Source organism: Salmo salar, chromosome ssa09 (genome assembly GCF_905237065.1).
Source record: "Salmo salar chromosome ssa09, Ssal_v3.1, whole genome shotgun sequence".
NCBI classification, from domain to species: Eukaryota; Metazoa; Chordata; class Actinopteri; order Salmoniformes; family Salmonidae; genus Salmo; species Salmo salar.
In genome coordinates, this window is record NC_059450.1 from 125,686,978 (window position 1) to 125,709,050 (window position 22,073).

Genomic DNA, 22,073 nt, shown 5'->3' on the forward strand with positions numbered 1-22,073 from the left:
CTGGCACTCCTCCTCAATTGTAAAAAATATTTTGGAAGCTATAGTATAGAAATGCACATTTCCTTTCTTGTAAATCAGAAAAATACAACATATTTTTCAATGCATATCACAGTCCAACAAACCTGTTATGTACATATATGCACCAAACCAGCCAATCAGGTTACTGTATAAAATATACGGGAAGTTGCTAAGACTTTTTATGACTCCAGTAGCCTATGTTGAGAAGCATTTGGGATGATCGAAAATCATCAAGAAAACGCCTAGGCATATCTTTATTCTATGCGAAATAGGCATATCTTTATTCTATGCGAAATAGATAGCAGAAAGAAGAGAATAGCTTCATCCACCTCATCTAAGGAATGGCAGGTAAATAATAAAAACGTATATGTACAAACATTATCGACTGTTTTGCTTAGGTACAATTTGGTTTTAACAAACATGGTATTTATGGTATTACTCTGACAAATATAAATATGAAGAATATTGCAATATTTTTGTTGGAATTCTGGACAATTTCTTTCCACTTCGACAGCATGCATACTTTCACTTTCGCTATTGGCGTCAAACTCAAGACTGACTGGTGCAAGCAAAAGGCACGGTCGATCCTCCGTTTTTTCTATCTGGAGCAGTTGATTTGATAACAATGTGTGCATGTGTGATAATTTGTTTATATTTCTCTCTTTGTGTGTGTGTGTGTGTGTGTGTGTGTGTGTGTGTGTGTGTGTGCGCGCGCGCGTTCGTAAATTTGCTCTGCCCATCAACTCCGATTTCAGAGCGCTCTGACGAATTTATGAACGCTCAACACGCTTTGAATATGGCGAGAGTCGGTAAACGTCAGCAAACTAGCAAACTTTAATCTTTGCTACCCGGGTTAAATAAAGGTGAAATAAAATAAATAAATAAAAGTTCCCTTGCGACAATTTAGCTTTTGCAACGAGACCATTAAATATATTTAAGATAATGGTAGAAGAGAGTGTAGTTCTGTTCAGTTTGGACTTCAGTTTATCGCTAACCTTATCACAGGGACTTTGAAGCACTAACTTACATCATCTTCATGCTGATCTTGGAATACATTGACGATAGCAAAGATTCCATCTTTGACGACGCCACATAAATGGAATAGGTACTAGCTAGTTTAATAGTTAATATTTGCGCGCTAGCTCTGCATATTCAGCTAGTGTGTGTGTGTGCGCGATTGACTGGATGAACCTCACGGCAGTTACGTGCAAACTAAGGAACTGGCAGTGGATCAAACCATTGTGAGGCAAAGGGTGGGGGGTCGCAATCTTTTGAATCTTGAAAACGCGCTATTAAGTGTCTATAATCAGCACAATTGCTTTCATTGCGTATTATTAATATTATTTAAATTACATAGTTATGTTTCAGTGATATATTGGGGGGGACAAATCATATTTTTCCCAAGATGGGGGGGTCGTGTCCCCCCCGTCCCCCCCGGGATTTCCGCCCCTGATTAACGAACGTCCCGAGCGCAGTCTGAGCGCACTCTGGCACTCCAGATTGAATTTACGAACACACCCCAAGAAAGACACTGTAACGCCCTGGCCATAGAGAGGGGTTTTTTGTTCTTTATTTTGGTTAGGCCAGGGTGTTACATTGGGTGAGCGTTCTATGTTCCTTTCTCTATGTTTTTGTATTTCTTTGTTTTGGGCCGTGTGTGGCTCCCAATCAGGCACAGCTGAAGCTCGTTGTTGCTGATTGGGAGTCACACATAAGGAGCATGTTTTTCCTTTGGGTTTTGTGGGTAATTGTTTCTGTTTAGTGTTTGCACCTGACAGGACTGTTTGGCTGTCGTTTTTTTTGTCTAACGTGTTCTTTCTGTAATAAATTCCTGAAGATGAACACATCCTCCGCTGCACCTTGGTCTAATTCTAATGACGGCCGTTACAGACACGAACCAAAACATTCTGCATAATAGAAGAGACAAACTGCAGTTGCTACATCAATTGTTAGACTTTTAAATTAATGATATACACATTGATTCTTGAAAAAAAATAACATATAGATGAGCTTAGTTCAACCGTCATGCTCATCAAAATATAAGCTTGGTTTATTAATTTGTTTGTAAACAATGTAATTGTAAACAAACACTGTATAGCCTCAAAGCATGGTTAAACTATCATGTTGATATCATGGATGGTCAGTCTTTGCATCCATAGCTCTGTCCATGAGTTTGAGAGTGGTTACGTTTCTCCAACCCCATCCCTCAGTTGTTTACCAAATCAGTGGCGGGGTGTCCACTTTGTTATTGTTCGAGCTGCAGATTGTCCTTTTAAAGGATGAATTGAAATTTAGGATACACTGTATGCTCAATTACAAAGCAGATGCATAAGACTTAGACATCACTCCAACAATGACTAAATTGTAGCTCCTATTTACTTTAACCAGACAAGGTGCTCTCCAATGCTCGGAAGACATTCATAGACAGTGTGACGAAGCCAGTGATCAAGCAGCTCCTGGACGACCTTTTGGAGGACAAGGTGCTGAACGATGAAGAGACAGACTCAGTGACGGAGGAGAACAGCACTAGGGCAGAGCAGGCACGATGCATTATCGATATGGTGCGGAAGAAAGGGAGCAAAGCCAGTGAGAAGATGATTGCCAGAGTTCAGGAGAGGGATCCTGGAGTTTATGACAAAATGGGTCTGGCCCCCAGGCAGCCTGCCCAGATGAGTGAGTGAAACTGATACACCATTCAGTTACGTCTGTCACAGTCCCAAACTTCTCTTAGACTTGATAAGTTAGTAAGAACTTAACAGATACTGTAAATGTAATGTAATGTAACATGCTGTATTTTCCCTGCAGGACCATCATCGCCCCAGTTATCACGGCAGGAGGAGCACCAGGTGTCCTCCTACCTCATCCCCAGCACAAAGGACTTTAAGAAGGACATTCTTCAGAGGAAGGGTAGCGAGGTTCGAGCTCTACTTGGTTGTCAAAGGATAGATCAGTGTACATGTATCGGTTTTCTGAGTGCTCCGATAGAATTAGCTTCTGAGTTTATAGTTCTCCTATTAGACCAGTAAGCTTGCTTATGAACCCCTTGGGTTACCGGTGTCACAGTTTAGGAAACACAGTTACTCTAAAGTCTTTAAAAAAAAAATTATAATAATAATATAGACGTGAAAGTATAGTCCTGCAGTGTAAACAAACCATCAAAGTTTCAACTTGTAATTTCACAAGCTGCAATAACTGTGTAACAATGTGTACCTACACTGTTATTACACAGTGGTTTTAGCACGATTTGTAAATTGGGACCAATTTCCACACATATTTTGACTGAGTAGAATTGTTGCTAGGCTATATTACTGTTAAATAACCTTTGCACCTGTCATTGCTTTGCTCGATCAGATTTACCCTCCAATGGATAAGTCTGGTCGAAAGCGTCTGGCCCTGCTCATTAACAACGTGGAGTTTGATGATAAGACCATGCTGAGACGAGGGGCAGAGAAGGACGAGGAGAACATGGAGAGGCTTCTCAGGGATCTGGGATATGATGTGGTGAAACACAGAAACCTGTCTGGACAGGTAAACAGAGGGAGGAAACATCTCTCCTGCTTCTAGAAGAATGTTTACATGTTTCCTTAGTCTATGGTTTTTCTCATCTGTGACTGACAGTATGCTCTTGCAGGAGATGGACGAGGCTGTGAAAGCGTTCTCTAAACGTGAGGAGCACTTATTGTCGGACAGCGTCTTCGTGGTGATGATGTCTCACGGGGTGCTGGGAGCCATCATGGGTGTCCATTACAAGGAAGGGGACCCTAATTCTGACATCTTCCACATCAACAACATCTTCACACACCTGAACACAGAGAACTGCAAAGCACTGATTAACAAACCCAAAGTCATCCTCATTCAGGCCTGCAGGGGAGGTGATTCCTTCATAAAAAATACACATTTCCTAAATGAAAGTTAACCTTTTGTACAGGCAACACCTCCATATTAAAGAGGATTTGCATGTTGTTTCAGGCAAGGATGGGTCTGTTTGGGTCAGTGACAAAGTGCCTGGGTCCAGCCTTGACCAGGGGTTTGAGAGTGACTCAATCAGGAGGGAGCACAAAGAGAAGGACTTCATCTCCCTCCTCTCCTGCACACCAGGTTAGTGTGTCATATTAACACATTCTCAGGCATTATATTGTTTGTAAATCACTGTGAGTAAACCCTCATTACATTCCCTCCGCTTTCAGATACTGTGTCCTACAGAGATCCAAAGTTGGGCACCCTTTTTCTCCAACGCATCATGGAGATATTCAACACCAATGCCTGTGATGATCATATAGAAGAATTGTTCAGAAAGGCAAGTATCTGGAAACAGAACAGTTAACATTGTTCTTTCCTCATTGCACTGTATAGAATGATTGATCAGCTTTGATTTACTTTGAGCCACAATAACATATTTGTATTTTCTTCCATACAGGTCATGGGACGCTTTGAAGATTTCCCCAGACAGATGCCGACCAAAGACAGAGCCACTCTAACAAAGCACTTCTACCTCTTCCCAGGCCTCTGAGAAGTTGTGATGATTGATTAATTGTACTGTAATCACAATGGAGGAATAAGGGAGGAGCATATTTTCTGTTATTTTGTATGAAAGTGTTTGGTATATACTCCTTTTAAGATCATCACCAGTATGTTTTAAATTTATACATATAATGAACCTTTTAACATTATTTTATCTACAAATTATTTATAATCTGCTAATTATAATATCCTCCTATAGAGCAACTGGGTAGCCTATGTAGTCTTGTTCTAGCCCTGCTCTAACACACCTGATTCGGCTAATCAATGTCAAGATGTGTTAGAGCAGAGCTGGAACAAAAACGTATTGGGTACTGGGTACGAGGTTACCCAATAACTCTCCAGGAGGAAGATTGGCTACTCCTGTTTTAACATTTGGAAGATAAGTCAAATAAGTCTCTGTGACAAAAGCACTATTTCCCGAAATAAAAATATCTCACTGCACTCAAAAACATGTAATACATTTAACAGATGTGATGTGCCTTTGGCTACAAATGAAAATTAACTTAATTTTGCCTATCCACTATTGTTATCAGGAATGAAGGTAAGACCAAGATGCAGACTGTCGAAGTAGCAATGTTTATTGTGGCAACGGGCAGGCAAAGACAGGTCAAGGCAGGCAGAGGTCAAAAATCCAGGGAAAGGCAAAGGTACAGGACGGCAGGCGGACTCAGGGTCAGGGGTACGCAGAGTTCAGTAATCCAGAGGTGGAGCAAAGGTACAGGACGGCAGGCAAGCTCAGGGTCAGGCAGAGAGGTCAGGCGGGAGGGTACATGGTCAGGACAGGCAAAGGTCAAAAACCAGGAGGACGAGGAAAGAGGCTGGGAAACGATAGGAGCTGACAGGAAAAACGCTGGTTAGCTTGAACGAACAAGACGAACTGGCAACAAACAGACAGAGAACACAGGTATAAATACACAGGGGATAATAGGGAAGATGGGCGACACCTGGAGGGGGGTGGAGACAAACACAAACAGATCAAGGTGAAACAGATCAGGGCGTGACAATTGTGAGGCAGTGAGCAAGTTTGCCTATTTGTATTTCTTAAGGATCCACATTAGCAGCTACTCTTCCTGGGGTCCAGCAACATTAAGGCAGTTATATACAGTTTAAAATATGACATGACATTACATTTGATAACACTTAACCCAATACATTTAGTGTGTTCCCTCATGTCACTGCTACACAATCACATATTTACAATACAACATCCTTGTGTACGTGTGTGTTGAGTGCGTGTCTTATCATGTGTATGTAATTTCGGTAAGGAGAAGTAGCGTTTTTAAAACCACAGATGAGGTCTAAACTAATGACTTATCTCCATCATAAAAAGTTTTTTAAATGACTAGCAGGCCTGTTCAAGCAGTGTTGTCTACACCTGTGTGCTACTTGGTATAAACTACAGTAGATTGGTATGGTAGGGTTACCAGTGGCCAATTTGGCATAACTGATCGGCACCCAGGCTCGAATTTTTTTATTCATAAAAAAAAAAAATGTAAATGTAATTTGATTAGAAATTCAGTTTAGCTTCAGTTAGTTTTCAAACCTGATTTGCTCATTTTTATTTAGTTTGAGTTGTAGAAAATGATTTTTATATGATTTAGTTTCAGTTTTAGTGTTAGAGACAGAAAGCATGCGTAGGATGCTAGAAGCCGTTTGTGTTGTATTGTTTTTTTGTGGTGTTTTTTTTTATGTCGCTTCTTGCGACTGGGGGGCAGTGATACATAAAGTGATGGGTCAGGTCACAGGTTAGGTCAGGGTTTCCCAAGCGGTGCACGTTTTGGTTTTTGCACTAGCACTACACAGCTTATTCAAATAATCAACTAATCATCAAGCTTTGCCCTAACACTAGGGTAGTGTTAGGGCAAAAACCAAACATGCACCCCTTAGGGTCCCGAGGACCAAGTTTGGGAAGCACTGGGTTAGGATAAAATTATAAAGTCAATCTCAATGTGATTTGGATTTGAAAGGAATAGTGCAGAGACTGGTGCAAAAAACATGGTATAAGGAAATTCTCTCTCAGCCTTATGTTTACATCAAATGAATGTAGGGCTACATACCCTGATCTGTTTCACATGTCTTTGTGATTGTCTCCATTATCGCCCATCTTCCCCATTATCCCCTGTGTATTTATACCTGTGTTCTCTGTTTGTCTGTTGCCAGTTCGTTTTGTTTCGTCAAGTCTACCAGCGTTTTTCCCTCTATTCCTGTCTCGCGATTGTTCATGTTTTCTAGTTTTCCCGGTTTTGACCTTTTCTGCCTGCCCTGAGACTGCCTACCGTCCTGTACCTTTGCCCCACCTATCTGGATTACTGATCTCTGCCTACCCTGAGCCTGCCTGCCATCCTGTACCTTTTCCCCACCATCTGGATTACTGACCCCTGCCTGACCTTGAGCTGTCTCTTGCCTGACCCTGTTGGATTAATATACTGTTGGTAATTCAATGTTGTCTGCATCTGGGTTTTACCTTGAAACGTGATAACATGTAAAAAAAATATATATATCCCACTGGGCAAGAACTGGTTGAATCAACATTGTTTCCAAGTCATTCAAAAAAATCTGTGATGATGTGGAAAACTGATTAGATTTACAAAAGCGGGGACCGAAAGACTGAAAAACAGCTTGTATCTCACGGCCATCAGACTGTTAAATAGCCATCACTAGCACGGAGAGGCTGCTGCCTACAAACAGACTTGAAATCATTGGCCACTTTAAAAATGTCACTTTAGCCTCTCTGGGGTATGTGGGACGCCCACTCGCCAACAGCCAGTGAAATAGCAGGGCGCCAAATTCAAAACAACAAAAATCGCATCATTCAAATTTCTCAAACATACAAGTATTATACACCATTTTAAAGATACACTTCTCGTTAATCCAACCACAGTGTCCAATTTCAAAAAGGCTTTACGGCGAAAGCATACCATTAGATTATGTTAGGACAGCACCTAGACAAGAAAAACCACACAGCCATTTTCCAAGCAAGGAGAGGCGTCACAAAAAACTGAAATACAGCTAAAATGAATCACTAACCTTTGACAATCTTCTTCAGATGACACTCCCAGGACTCAATGTTGCTCGATAAAGTTCATATTTATATATAAAAAAAACATTTTACATTGGCGTGTATAATGTTCAGAAATGTTTTGCCTCCAAAACTGCCGGTGAAGGAGCACATCAATTTACAGAAATACTCATCATAACCGTTGATAAAATATACAACTGTTATGCATAGAATTAAAGATAAACTTCTCCTTAATGCAACCGCTGTGTCAGATTTCAAAAAAGCTTTACGGCGAAAGCACACCTTGCAATAAAACAAGCCATACAGATACCCGCCATGTTGAGGAGTCAACAAAAGTCAGAAATAGCATTATAAATATTCACTTACCTTTGATGATCTTCATCGGAATGCACTCCCAGGAATCCCAGTTCCACAGTAAATATTTGTTTTGTTTCGATAAAGTCCATATTTATGTCCAAATACCTCCTTTTTGTTCGCGCGTTCAGTTCACTATTCCAAATGCAAAATGCGTGAGCACTAAGTTTAGACGAAACGTCAAAAAAGTTTTATTACAGTTCGTAGAAACATGTCAAACGATGTATAGAATCAATCTTTAGGATGTTTTTATCATAAATCTTAAATAATATTCCAACCGGACAATTCCTTTGTCTTCAGAAATGAAAAGGAACGCAGCTCGCTCTCACGGCCGCACGCGTGACTGAGCTTATGCCATTCTGCCAGACACCTGGTTCAAATAGCTCTTATTCTCTCACCATTCACAGTAGAAGCCTGAAACAAGGTTCTAAAGACTGTTGACATCTAGTGGAAGCCTTAGGAAGTGCAATATGACCCCACAGACACTGTATATTGGATAGGCAAATCATTTGAAAAACTACAAACCTCAGATTTTCCACTTCCTGGTTGGATTTTTCTCAGGTTTTCGCCTGCCATATGAGTTATGTTATACTCACAGACATCATTCAAACAGTTGTAGAAACTTCAGAGTGTTTTCTATCCAAGTCTACTAATAATATGCATTTCCTAGCTTCTGGGCCTGAGTATCAGGCAGTTTACTCTGGGCACGCTTTTCATCCGGACGTGAAAATACTGCCCCCTACCCTAGTGAGGTTAATAATGTTTACATATCTTGCACTACTCATCTCATATGTATATACTGCATTCTATACTTTTCTACTGTATCTTAGTCTGTGCTGCTCTGACATTTCTTGTTCAAATATTTCTATATTCCTAATGCCATTCCTTTACTTAGATTTGTGTTTACTGGGTATACAGTTGAAGTTGGAATTTTACATACACTTAGGTTGGAGTCATTAAAACTCATTTTTCAACCACTCCACAAATTTCTTGTTAACAAACTATGGTTTTGGCAAGTCGGTCAGGACATCTACTTTGTGCATGACACAAGTCATTTTTCCAACAATTGATTACAGACAGATTATTTCACTTATAATTCACTGTATCACAATTCCAGTGGGTCAGAAGTAAACATACACTAAGTTGACTGTGCCTTTTAACACGCTTGGAATATTCCATGAAATGATGTCATGACTTTAGAAGCTTCTGATAGGCTAATTGACATCATTTGAGTCAATTGGAGGTGTACCTGTGGATGTATTTCAAGTCCTACCTTCATCATGGGAAAATCAAAAGAAATCAGCCAAAATATTGTAGACCTCCACAAGTCTGGTTCATCCTTGGGCACAATTTCCAAACGCCTCAAGGTACCACGTTCATCTGTACAAACAATAGTACGCAATTATAAAATTGAAACATTGAGTAAAATCATTTATTTGTGAAGTCAAAACCCTCAAAACAATCAGGTATCATACATATCAGATTTGTTTTATTTACAGTTAAATATCTATTACCCTTCTGTACCATTTACATAGCACCAGTGCTTAATTTGAGCCGGCACCTCTCAGATTTGACTTTGTTTGTTCCGACACCCATTTGCCCAGATCCTGTATGATTTATTAATTATTTCACTGTTCGCACTGTAGACATTTTAATAAAAGCGATCAGCATTAAATCAAGCCTCCTCGTTATTTCTCCCACGGTGATCCTTCGACGTAATCATCCTATCCTGCCACAGTGATTCCAGACCTGCTCTCTTATTTGTACATAGAGGTTATGGGGAGGGCCAGTGGGGTGCGTAACTGATCTTGACACAGGTCTTGGTAGTGGTGGTCAGCTAGTGAAGAAGTCTCTACGTAATCACGTCACGTAGCATAGGCTAGTCTAGTCATCTCCCTAATGAATTTGAATCGTAGGAAAGCCAAATAAAAAATAGATATGAAAAGGCAATCGAGTTTGACATTTTTCAAGTCCAAAAATCCAGGGAAAGATTGCAAATCGAACCCAGAACGAGCCAGAGAACTGTCCATTCCAGAGGAGAGGAGTGAGCGGCAAACTGTTCCTGATGGCGACGCCAATACCGCCAGTTCAGCATCACCACCGGCACCTGACTAGCTAGTAGGCTTACTAGCGAGACAGACTCAGCAGGAGAGGGAGACGGGGAGCTGGGCAGGTAAGCCCCTGGCTTGTCATGCAAAATTCAAAGTTGGGCTGTACAACATGCAAAAAGGTAGGGAGCTTGGGTCTTTGAAACGACTGGAGGGAACCTGTTTGGGATAGGGGGCAGTATTTTCACGTTCGGATGAAAAGCGTGCCCAGAGTAAACTGCCTGCTACTCGGGCCCAGAGACACATATTTACATATTATTAGTATATTTGCATAGAAAACACTCTGAAGTTTCGAAAACTGTTTGAATGATGTCTGTGAGTATAACAGAACTCATATGGCAGGCAAAAACCTGAGAAAAATCCAACCAGGAAGTGGGAAATCTGAGGTTTGTAGTTTTTCAAGTGATTGCCTATCCAAACTACAGTGTCTGTGGGGTCATTTTGCACTTCCTAAGGCTTCCACCAGATGTCAACAGTCATTAGAACCTTGTTTCATGCTTCTACTGTTACTGGGGAGAGAATAAGAGCCCATTCAACCAGTGGACTAGCCTGAGACCAATGAGTTGTTTACTGCGCAGTCACACAGGCGCGCCGTTCATTCGTTTTCCTCTGTAATGAATACGCTTTTGTCCGGTTGGAATATTATCGAATATTTATGATAAAAAGACCCTAAGGATTGATTGTAAATATCGTTTGACATGTTTCTATGAACGGTAATGGAAATGTTTGACTTTTCGTCTCTGGTTTTGCGCTCGCGCATTTTGCCTTTGGATAGTGATCTGAACGCGCAAACAAAAGGAGGTATTTGGACATAAATATGGAGTTTATTGAACAAAACAAACATTTCTTGTGGAAGTGGGAGTCCTGGGAGTACATTCCGACGAAGATCAGCAAAGGTAAGTGAAGATTTATAATACTATTTCTGAGTTTTGTTGACTCCAGAACTTGGCGCGTAACTGTATAGCTTGCTTTGATGGCTGAGCTCTGTACTCAGAATATTGAACAATGTGCTTTCGCCGTAAAGCTATTTTGAAATCTGACACAGCGGTTGCATTAAGGAGAAGTGTATCTATAATTCTTTCAATAACTGTTGTACATTTTCTCAACGTTTATGATGAGTATTTTTGTAAATTGATGTGCTCATTTACCGAAAGTTTTGGAGGCAATTTCATTTTCTGAACATCACGCGCCAATGTAAAATGGGGTTTTGGATATAAATATGAACTTTATCGAACAAAACATACATGTATTGTGTAACATTGAGTCCTGGGAGTGTCATCTGATGAAGGTCGTCAAAGGTTAGTGATTCATTTTAGCTGTATTTCTGGTTTTTGTGATGCCTCTCCTTGCTTGGAAAATGGCTGTGTGGTTTTTCTTGTCAAGGTGATGTCCTAACATAATCTAATGGTATGCTTTCGACGTAAAGCATTTTTGAAATCGGACAATGTGGTTGGATTAACGAGAAGTTTATCTTTAAAATGGTGTAAAATAGTTGATTGTATGAGAAATTTGAATTATGAGATTTTTGTTGTTTTGTATTTCGCGCCCTGCTATTCCATTGGCTGTTGGCGAGGGGTCCCGCTGGCGGAACGGGGTTCCGCTAGCGGAACGTCTGTCCTCAACTTAATAACCTCTTACATCTAGACGTTCCGCTAGCGGAACACCTGCTCCAATATCCAATGATAGGCGTGGCGCGAATGACAAATTCCTCAAAAATACAAAAACTTCCATTTTTCAAACATATGACTATTTCACAGCATTTTAAAGACAAGACTCTCCTTTATCTAACCACACTGTCCGATTTCAAAAAGGCTTTACAGCGAAAGCAAAACATTAGATTATGTCAGCAGAGTACCCAGACAGAAATAATCAGACACCCATTTTTCAAGCTAGCATATAATGTAAAAAAAACCAAAACCACAGCTAAATACAGCACTAACCTTTGATGATCTTCATCAGATGACACACCTAGGACATTATGTTATACAATACATGCATGTTTTGTTCAATCAAGTTCATATTTATATCAAAAACCAGCTTTTTACATTAGCATGTGACGTTCAGAACTAGCATACCCCCCGCAAACCTGCGGTGAATTTACTAAATTACTCACGATAAACGTTCACAAAAAACATAACAATTATTTTAAGAATTATAGATACAGAACTCCTTTGTGCAATCGAGGTGTCCGATGTTAAAATAGCTTTTCGGTGAAAGCACATTTTGCAATATTCTGAGTAGATAGCCCAGCCATCACGGCTAGCTATTTAGACACCCACCAAGTTTAGCCCTGACCAAACTCCGATTTACTATTACAAAAGTTTGATTACCTTTGGTGTTCTTTGTCAGAATGCACTCCCAGGACTGCTACTTCAATAACAAATGTTGGTTTGGTCCAAAATAATCCATTATTATATCCAAATAGCGGCATTTTGTTCGTGCGTTCAAGACACTATCCGAAGTGTAAATAAGGGTCACGAGCATGGCGCATTTCGTGACAAAAGATTTCTAAATATTCCATTACCGTACTTCGAAGCATGTCAACCGCTGTTTAAAATCCATTTTTATGCAATTTTTCTCGTAAAAAAGTGATAATATTCCGACCGGGAATCTGCGTTTAGGTAAACAGACGAAAGAAAATAAAGCATGGGGTCGACTCGGGCACGAGCCTGAGTCTCACAGTACTGTAACCAGCCACTACCCAAACGCGCTACTTTTTTTCAGCCAGAGCCTGCAAAGCCACGATTCAGCTTTTTGCCGCCTTCTGAGAGCCCATGGGAGCCGTAGGAAGTGTCACGTAACAGCAGAGATCCCCTGTAATGGATAGAGATAATCAAGAAGGGCAAGAAATTGTCAGACAGGGCACTTCCTGCATGGAATCTTCTCAGGTTTTGGCCTGCAAAATGAGTTCTGTTATACTCACAGACACCATTCAAACAGTTTTAGAAACGTTGGAGTGTTTTCTATCCAAAGCTAATAATTATATGCATATTCTAGTTTCTGGGCAGGAGTAATAATCAGATTAAATCAGGTACGTTTTTTTATCCGGCTGTGAAAATACTGCCCCCTAGCCATAACAGGTTAAAGTAGCAAAAGAGTAGGTGGAATGTACAGAAAATTGACATCCTATGCATCAGACGTAAAATACAACAAAGAGCCCCCCGAAAAATTGTTTTTCGACCATGCCTGAACCAAGGCGCATTTGATGGCAGCAAGTCTTGTAGACAAGACCCAGGTTAACTCAAAATGGAGAAAAAAATTGCCACTACAGTCAGAGTCTTCAAAACAGCTTAAGGAGGCTAAATATCACAGCCACATGCCCGCTCATGGCTTTGAGCAAGAAGTTGATGCCCCATGTACACTAGCACAAGATGCTGCGTGGTGGAACACCTCTTCCCATTCATTTTCAATGGAAGGAAAGCAGAGAGGGCGACCTATGGGCGGTGTGAACGTGGCGTGGGAGGTGGTGAAAAATATAAACTTTTCTCAACTTTATGCAAATCACCAGCGGCGACTGCTGAGCAATGACCAATCATATCGAGTGGTTCCCATGATGAATTTGACGCTATGCGACCCAAGGCTGGAGACTGTCTTCAGCAAAGATGGCTGACAAAAATACTAGGATGGAAGCAAATGTAAGTGATTAACTTTAGCAAGCTAGCTAACTAGCTAACATTAGCCAGCTAGCTGGCTAGCTATTCTGGGTGTTGTGACATGAGTATGAAATTGTAATTCTGGTTGTTAATGTTTTAGGGACTCCTGAAACAACCAGCAAATCAGGCTGTTGTCTTGTGAAACAGTGGATGTAAAGAATCTAGCTAGCTAAAGCATTTACTGCAAATTGAATGTACAATTGTGTAGGCTTGCCTTGCTGATATTTGACCTCAGAACCTAGCTATGAACCTCAGCTATCATAGCCAGTTGTATCAACATCAAAACAGTCTGAATGACATTAATGAAGTCTATAGATTGAGTAGAATATAATATAACTTTGTGCCAAGTATGCAAGTTGTATATACATGTAGTTATTACCATACATGAGATCCCCACATTGTAGCCTGTACATTTAATATATTCACTGATCATGTACTATACCTTGACAAATAAAGGTGTAGTTCAGGTATGAATGTCTTTGAGATTATTTTTCAGTCATATCCAATACCAGGAGTATCAAATTATAGTATCTGATGCTGTGTCTGTATGTATTACAATTATACACTTCAACGGTGTTTACCAATCTTGGTCCTGGGACATCAATGGTTACACTAACTATGCAATAGACTAGAAACATGATTTAACTAGTTAAAGGCTGATTTGTAATTCATATATACAGAAATATAATTTAAAAAAAACAGTACACTACACTTCATATGCATCATGTAAATACTCTAAAACCGGTTAATCTCAATATCTAATTTCCTTCATCTGCATTGATCTGATAAACACAGGATAGGTGTAGTATTTCAACAAATGAGAGACTTAATTTCAACCAGAAGAGAATGTGAAACGCTTTATTGAAAGAAGTTAATTATCCAAGTGTTATAAATACATGCACTATTATAATTGTAATATTATAAATACAAGTTCAATCTTTACTTCAATGCACATCTGTTGTGCATCATAACACAGAGGAAGAAAGAGGTGGCGAGAGGTGTAAAAGACAGAAAGGGAAAGAGGTAAGGCAGCAGCATGTGATTAATGAATCACAGTGCTACCCTATTATTCTCTCAGTTCATCACGATTACATAAGTGTCTCTAGCGGTGTCTCCTAACCATCCTTGGGCTCCCAGTCGGCCCGAAGGTTATCTTAAGAGCGGGTGAGGTGGTAATGACGGTACTGGGGGATGGTATTCTCTCTCACATCAAAACATACCTGCAGACGAGGGAGATGGAGAGAGAGAGTTAGCATGTTTAAGCCTTGTGTTTAAAAAAAAAAAAAAACATGTTAAATTCACTGTCAGTCAGCATAATCATCAGGAGGTGAAATGCAAAATGGACGGATCATTAATTCTGGGACTACTGCATCTCTATCTGTATTTCAATGTAAAGCATCACTTTAATAATACTTCCTGTAGGCCTGACCAAGTGACTTCTCAGCTCTGGTTATGCTGTGCCGTCTATTTAGCCAATTCAGATACAGGAGGGGTTCACTGACACAGCTGATATAACCTATACAGTATGTAAAGTTGGATAGATAGCTTGCTATCCAACTAGCTAGCTCATTTAGCAGCTCATTTGAGTTAGCCTGCACTGTAGCTAGCTAGCTAATAATACATTGTTTTTTTTACATTTTCGAAATGTATTTACTTATTTGAAAAGGTTCTCCCAGCCATGTGGACAATTGGAAACAGGGAAGCAAAGTTTGTTTGTCACCAGAGTGTTTTAGAGCATATTACTATTGAACTATTTACCCATTTAATAACCAGACCTTCATACAAACTTGCTATGCTGAATTCTTGAAGCACAATCGAACATGCTGCTCTTTGCTGTCATATGCTGCCAGCATGCCCACAAACGAGTCACAATGGGTGGCCTAAGCGGCACACGGCAATTTACCACTTGCTAGTGAACATGCCCCGTCAGAAGTTAAATGGACTTGACATGGGAGAGTCATTATGGGAGGTTTTGAAAACTAAGGTAGGACATTTTTCTCCCTTTACCTTCACAGCACAGAACAGTTTGTAATCTGAATATGTGCTTCATATTATCACACAGGCAAGAGGCCTATATATTATCATATGTGTGTTCTGCTGTAGCTTACAGTGATTTATTTTATTTGATATTCCCGATATTCCCATATTGTGATTTTTGTTCTACTGCTACATTGATGTCTTGAAAATTATATGAAATTTGGGTCTTGTAAGCCCCACAGCTGAGTATGTGTGCATATGGCGGGTGTTCTGCAGTGTCGTCTAAAAGTGTAGCTGTACACTAATGTCTAGAAAATTAGGCTATAAGAAATTTGAACTTGTGTAAGCCTCGTAGCTATACTCAAATATGTAAGCATACTGCAGTGACGTCATGAAATGCTTTGAATTAATTAGAACCTTGGAGACTGCTGTCCATTTCACCACCATAGATAGTAGGCTACCTGGCTGCTACATTGTTTGACACTTTTTTCTCAATGTGCTCCGGTACCACAGAGTCCCCCGGATAACGCCCCCCCCCATACTCACTATGTGTTCCGGGTCCTACCGATTGACAAATTAAGCACTGCATAGCACACAAACAAATGAGTAAAGACAGTTATTAAAAGTTTTACCTACATGAAGGAACACCTCTGCCTTACCTTCTCTCTCTAAAAATGCCCTTATGAAAAAGTACTATAGGATTACTATAAAAGAGTATTATATGAATGTCACTAAAAAACGTATAGTATTCTTGTGGTAAATTCGGACATACTATCGAATAACTATAGCAATCTTATAGTAAAAATATATCAATAACTATAGCAATATTATAGTGATCCTATAAGATTGCTATAGAAGAATATTATAGAATGTTATAGAAATATCACAGAAAAACTTCTATAGTATTCTTATGGTAAATTCGGACATAGTATAGAATAACTATAGTTATCTTAAAGGAATACTATAACATCTTCTTATAGTGATACTATAGCAATAACTAATATTATTCACTACTATACCAATATACTGTACAAAGATATACCAATGGTATATCTTATGATAATATTATAGCAATCTTATAGTGATACTACAGCAATAACTATAGAAGACTTTAGATTTTTTTTTTGTTCAGTGTACATTAAGAAGTTGACAGATACGAGGACATCATATTTGAATAATTCTCAATTTTAATACTTTTTCACTGAGTTAACAAATCAAAAAGTTAGGCCTTAGCCTCCAAATTACTCCCTTTAAGTAAAAAAAAAAAGTGTGTTAAACCTAAATCGTGGACTTCTTAAGCAATTTCGACTCATTGTTAAGCTTCGATCAAATCATTTTTAAAACATCCTTCTCTTCCATCTGGTTTCGCCTAATTAAAAAGGCTGTGAAGAAAAAGAAAATAGGGTTCTAACAAATTTGCTTTGAGTACAGAATAGCCTGCCTAACCCCAAATTAATCAACAGTCTTGGCACAAACGATTAGACCTGAGATCAGGTTACAGACACACATTCACACTCTTGTAATAAATATATAATAAAATAAACTACAAAACCCCTTTTGGCCATTTACAGTACTAGTAGTTGTGCTTTATTTTGAAGTAAAAGTCTTATCTTTCATAATTCTACATGTTATTGTACATTATTTATAGTAAAAAATGACAAAGCAACTTACTGGAAATGGCAGACACTTTGGTTGGGCACAGCTGTTTCTTTGCCTCCTGGTCCCGGAATGCATTCAATTTTTTTCCTGTCAACGAAGAGATGGCCATCACCTCTCTGGGAAACAGAGCTGTCATGAGCTCAGAAATGCACTTTGATGGTTCTTTGCTCAGTCGAGTGATAATGTTCGCCTGGAGTTTAACACCCTCTGCCAGTACCACCTGTACAACATGGGCCTTTAGAAGCTGTGGTCAAAATGTCCACTTTGTACAGCACTGTAGTAGTTATCAACAATGTATTCAAACTTTCCTTTGTGATGGACAGAAACTCGTTTTTTTGCATGATATTAGAATATTTAAAAAAATTATCTCCGAAATCAATACAGTATTTTAATATTAGGATTTGCTCTGACTTACAGTTTGTGTGCACCTGTTCTAAAAAACCCTTGCCTTGTTAGCGCAATCATCATTAATAGGGGTGTGCCGAGTATTTGGACAAGCCATTATTGTTACCGATATTAGGACTTTGCAGAACACAAATATGAATAGATTATTGACATCATTATCTGTAATTGTAAAACGTTTCTGAAAACAGAATTTCTTGAGTTGACAACAAATTTAAAAAAAACATTGTTTTTGACATTGTCATGTATTTGTCATTGATGATGGATGTAGTCCTATCCCCCAGCACTAGTGGTAACTATACAACTCTTATGTCCTTCTTTCTCTCTCTGTCTCCCTTGCTTTCACTCTCCCCTTCTATCTTTCTCCCCCACTTTCTAAGTACAGTATATTAGATTTGAGTCAAGCATATGTTCTCTGCCTACCTCTCAGATTCATGTTTAGATAAATGCTTTGTTCATAAAGTATTATCTTGAAATGTTAACTGTTGTATTGCCTTGTTTGATGTTTTCATCAACTATGTTAAAGGGGTGGTTCATCGGAAAATACGTTTAATCTCACTAGATTAGCCTTCGCCAGAAAGTTTTTAGGTTGGTTGGATCAGTATTTAGTTCAGTTCATCAGTGAATTCTACTTCTCCCTCTCCCATAGAAACCCAATTTAATGTCAATGTTTATCAAACCTTCGAAAGACACCCCACGGTGCCTCCAATCACTGCAATAGCCCTTGTAGTTAAAATCTCGATAAGATTACTTTGCTAAAATATTTACCTAGCCTAACATTTCCCAATTATATCGTTAATTTTTTCATTAAAATCCAGGAAGTAATTTTCTATTAATCCGCACCGAGCCGCGACTTGGGTCAGAGTCAGAATTTACTTACAAATCTTTGAACCAAGAGGAAGAGTATCAACCAAATGACACAAACTGGAGAAAACATTAGCTTCAGTAGGTCGATTTTTGTAACATGTTTGAAAGCAAAATAGATTGTTTTTGGGCAATTCAATGACAAGACAACATTTCTTGCATAAAGTGAGGATAAATACATATACTGTAGTTTTTCATACATTCTAGATAAAATCGTAAATGTCTAATTTTTAAATAAAATTGCAGAAGTCTAAATATTTATTTAATTTACCTAGGCAAGTCAGTTAAGAACAAATTCTTATTTTCAATGATGGCTTAGGAACAGTGGGTTAACTGCCTTGTTCAGGGGCAAAACGTCAGATTTTTACCTTGTCAGCTCGGAGATTAGATCTTGCAACCTTTCGGTTACTAGTCCAACGCTCTAACCACTAGGATACCTGTTGGCTACTTAACCAACTAACCTAAAAACTGTCTCTGGTGAAGGTTAATGCTTAGGCAAATGTTTTAATGAGGTTAAAAGTATTTTTCGATGAACCACCCCTTTAAATAAGTAAATGTATTTGAATTATAAAACCATTCTCGTAGTCCTATCTGCCATGACTCAAGTTGTTTGCTTGCTGTACTCCGTTAGATCGTTTTATTAGTTAACGAGAAATAGTTTCGTGAATATGTTTTGCATAATCCTATATGGAACTCTATAAGTTAAAACACTTATAAGACAAATTATCATTGTTCTATTAAACATTTACATTAAATTCATTAAAACTGTCCATGCATACAGTATTTTTCTGCTTGCTGTATTGTTACAATGTTAATACACCTGCTTTTGTATTCAAATTGTGACTAGTTTGCATCCCTGTTTTACAGCTCAAGGTTTGAAGTCACCCTACCATGCTGTCTGGTAGGCTGGTGACGGCTTTGTCTTGGAGGGCTGCTTTTGGGGGTTGGAGGAAGGGTGTGGATCCACCAGCCATGATGTCTGGGAACACACAGTATGACAGACAGTTAAAGAGATTTAATACAGATTCATTCAACCACCTCCTTACAACTTCTAATCATCCCTCCTACTCTCAAGCTCTACTCCTCATATTCTGATCATCAACCTAACAACAATCTATGACACACACACCGTTAGAAACTCTTTTTACTCTCTCACCATTGTGAGATTTGGGGATGGGTCTCAAACCACCAGCCATGTCTGGGAACACACAGCATGACAGACAGTTAGAGAAAGTGAATACAGATTCATTCAACCACCTCCTTCCAACTTCTAATCATCTTTCCTACTCTCAATCTCTACTCCTCATATTCTGGTCATCATGCTTAAACCAAACACACAGACACCCTTTGAAGTTGTGTGTCTCATTCTCTCCCGCTTTAGGTTTTTCACCTCCTGGAGCATATATTTATAGAACAGAATGTGCTATCATTACACTTGCATGCAATATGCATTCAACTAATAGATTGATAGACACTATACAACTGCTCCTACTAACAGATACACCTACAACTGAACCTAATCACAGTATCTATGGGTATATACACAACTAATGTCACGTCCTGACCAGCAGAGGGAGTAGTTGTTTAGTATTTTGGTCAGGACGTGGCAGAGGGATGTTTGTTTTGTATGGTGGGGGTTTTGTGTGTGTTGTAGAGGGGTGTTTGATTTATGTGTTCCTGGGTTTTGGGTGTATGTTCTAGGTTAGTATGTTCTAGGTTGTATTTCTGCATTCTGTCTAGTTTAGGTTTTCTATGTTTAGGTTTGGGTGCTGGACTCTCAATTGGAGGCAGGTGTTTCTAGTTGCCTCTGATAGAGAGTCCTATATAGGGGTGTGTGTTTGGTTTGGTAGGTTGTCGGTAGTTATCTTTTGCATTGCTGTCTGTGCAGCCTGTGAAACTGTCATCTGTCATGTTTATTGTTTTTTTCGTGTACATCATATTTAAATAAAGTGATGTGGAGCACGCAACCCGCTGCGTATTGGTCTGACAGTGATTTTGAAATATCTTCAGATGAAGGTGAAGATCGTGACAACTAAACCTTAGTTGTGGGAGCATCCACAAACAGGAAAGCTAACCTTCAATCATTGAGAGAGATTGTCTGATTGCTGCATTTTGTCTTTAAATTTCCCTTATCTGAAAGTTTGCAGTGGTTAGCTACATTTGTATTTCCTGTTTTGACACTAAGGTGAGGTCCTCCTCACTCTCTGTGTCACATTGAGGTCTGGCCTGGAAGTACAAAGATTCTTTGTACAACTTACAAATGTAAACATGAATAGGGGACATATTTTTGAAAGACAAAATCCACCAATTGACACTATTTGTGGTGTTTTTTTTGTCTCTATGATTGGAGGTGTTTCAGACATAATTATTAACCACACAACTATTTTCTAACGGTATTTGGTTGTGTTGAGGAGAAATCGGATTTTTATGACAAAGTGTTATGCTAATATTAGTGATTAGTACATTAAGTAGGTGAGACAGGGTTAAATTCACCTTTAATCCATCAATTTAGATTACACTACTAATGCTACAAAGTGTTAGAAACTTACTTGACGTGATACACTGGTAATTTATTCCACCTGATGTTTTTTTTTCAGACTCGGCCCTCTTCTTTTTCTGTGATACACTCTGGTGAAGTAACATAGCTACAGTAAGGAAATGACAGGTTTTGCGCAAAGATATAGCTAGTCAATTTCACAACTAATCAGACCTTTTGAGTAGTATTTTACGGTTCTTCCACATAATGCGTGTTCTTTCTTTTCCACCCTCATTCCTCTCCCTTTTTTCTCTTGCACATTCTGACCTCGTCCTGTTTTAAAAATGTCTACTAGTCTCTTGCGATATTCTACAAAGTAAAAGTGAACATTATTAGCTAGGCGATAGCTAGGAGTGGCTCACATCACTCACCATCTTGCATACCCCCCTCAACCCATAATATCATAAGCTGTGTTTTCAACTTAGCTTACTAGCTAGCTATATCTTTTATTTTACCTTTATTTTACCAGGCAAGTCAGTTAAGAACAAATTCTTATTTACAAAAACGGCCTGGCTATCAACCCAGTCAGTATGTGTTAGCTAGCTTTTGTGCTAAGCAGCAGCTAGTTAGGCCTACCGAACAGCTAACTAGCCAGTGGTTAGCATGCTACCTACACATACTAGTGAACTTACTGTAAGTGATATAACCAGCTCCTTAGCTAGCTAACGTTTGCTACATTAGTTGTTATTGTTATAGCCAATGTCTTGGCTGTATTAATATTTTATAACTAAGTTTAACGATTGATAACATTAACCATATCTTGTTAGCAAGTTACGCTATACCGTGTCATTAGCTGGGTAATGTTAGCTAGCTAGTTAGCTAACCATCCAGAGCCATGACATAGGTGGGATATCTCTTCCCCGTGCGCTGCCAATTAACAATATATTCTTTCAAAATGTCGAAAAAACCCACAAGTGCATACAGTTGAAGTCGGAAGTTTACAAACATTTAGATTGAAGTCA

At 39.1% G+C, this 22,073-nt stretch overlaps 1 protein-coding gene across 1 annotated transcript; it reads left to right on the forward strand.

The window, feature by feature from the left end:
* The first annotated feature begins 131 nt into the window (after window positions 1–131).
* LOC106612902 (caspase a) lies at window positions 132–4,980 on the forward strand. The gene is made up of 8 exons (XM_014214559.2): window positions 132–366; window positions 2,407–2,691; window positions 2,824–2,933; window positions 3,370–3,546; window positions 3,650–3,890; window positions 3,988–4,116; window positions 4,206–4,315; window positions 4,436–4,980. Exons 1-8 carry the CDS (start codon window positions 360–362, stop codon window positions 4,526–4,528), a joined length of 1,152 nt encoding a protein of 383 aa, XP_014070034.2. The 5' UTR covers window positions 132–359; the 3' UTR covers window positions 4,529–4,980.
* Window positions 4,981–22,073: the final 17,093 nt, after the last annotated feature.

What these genes read in the sequence shown, in the direction of transcription:
- LOC106612902 (XM_014214559.2), top strand. An exon ending in CATTCAGGCCTGCAGGGGAG is followed by an intron (nt 3,891 to 3,987) that starts GTGATTCCTTCA and finishes ATGTTGTTTCAG; the next exon opens with GCAAGGATGGGTCTGTTTGG. An exon ending in TAGAAGAATTGTTCAGAAAG is followed by an intron (nt 4,316 to 4,435) that starts GCAAGTATCTGG and finishes TCTTCCATACAG; the next exon opens with GTCATGGGACGCTTTGAAGA.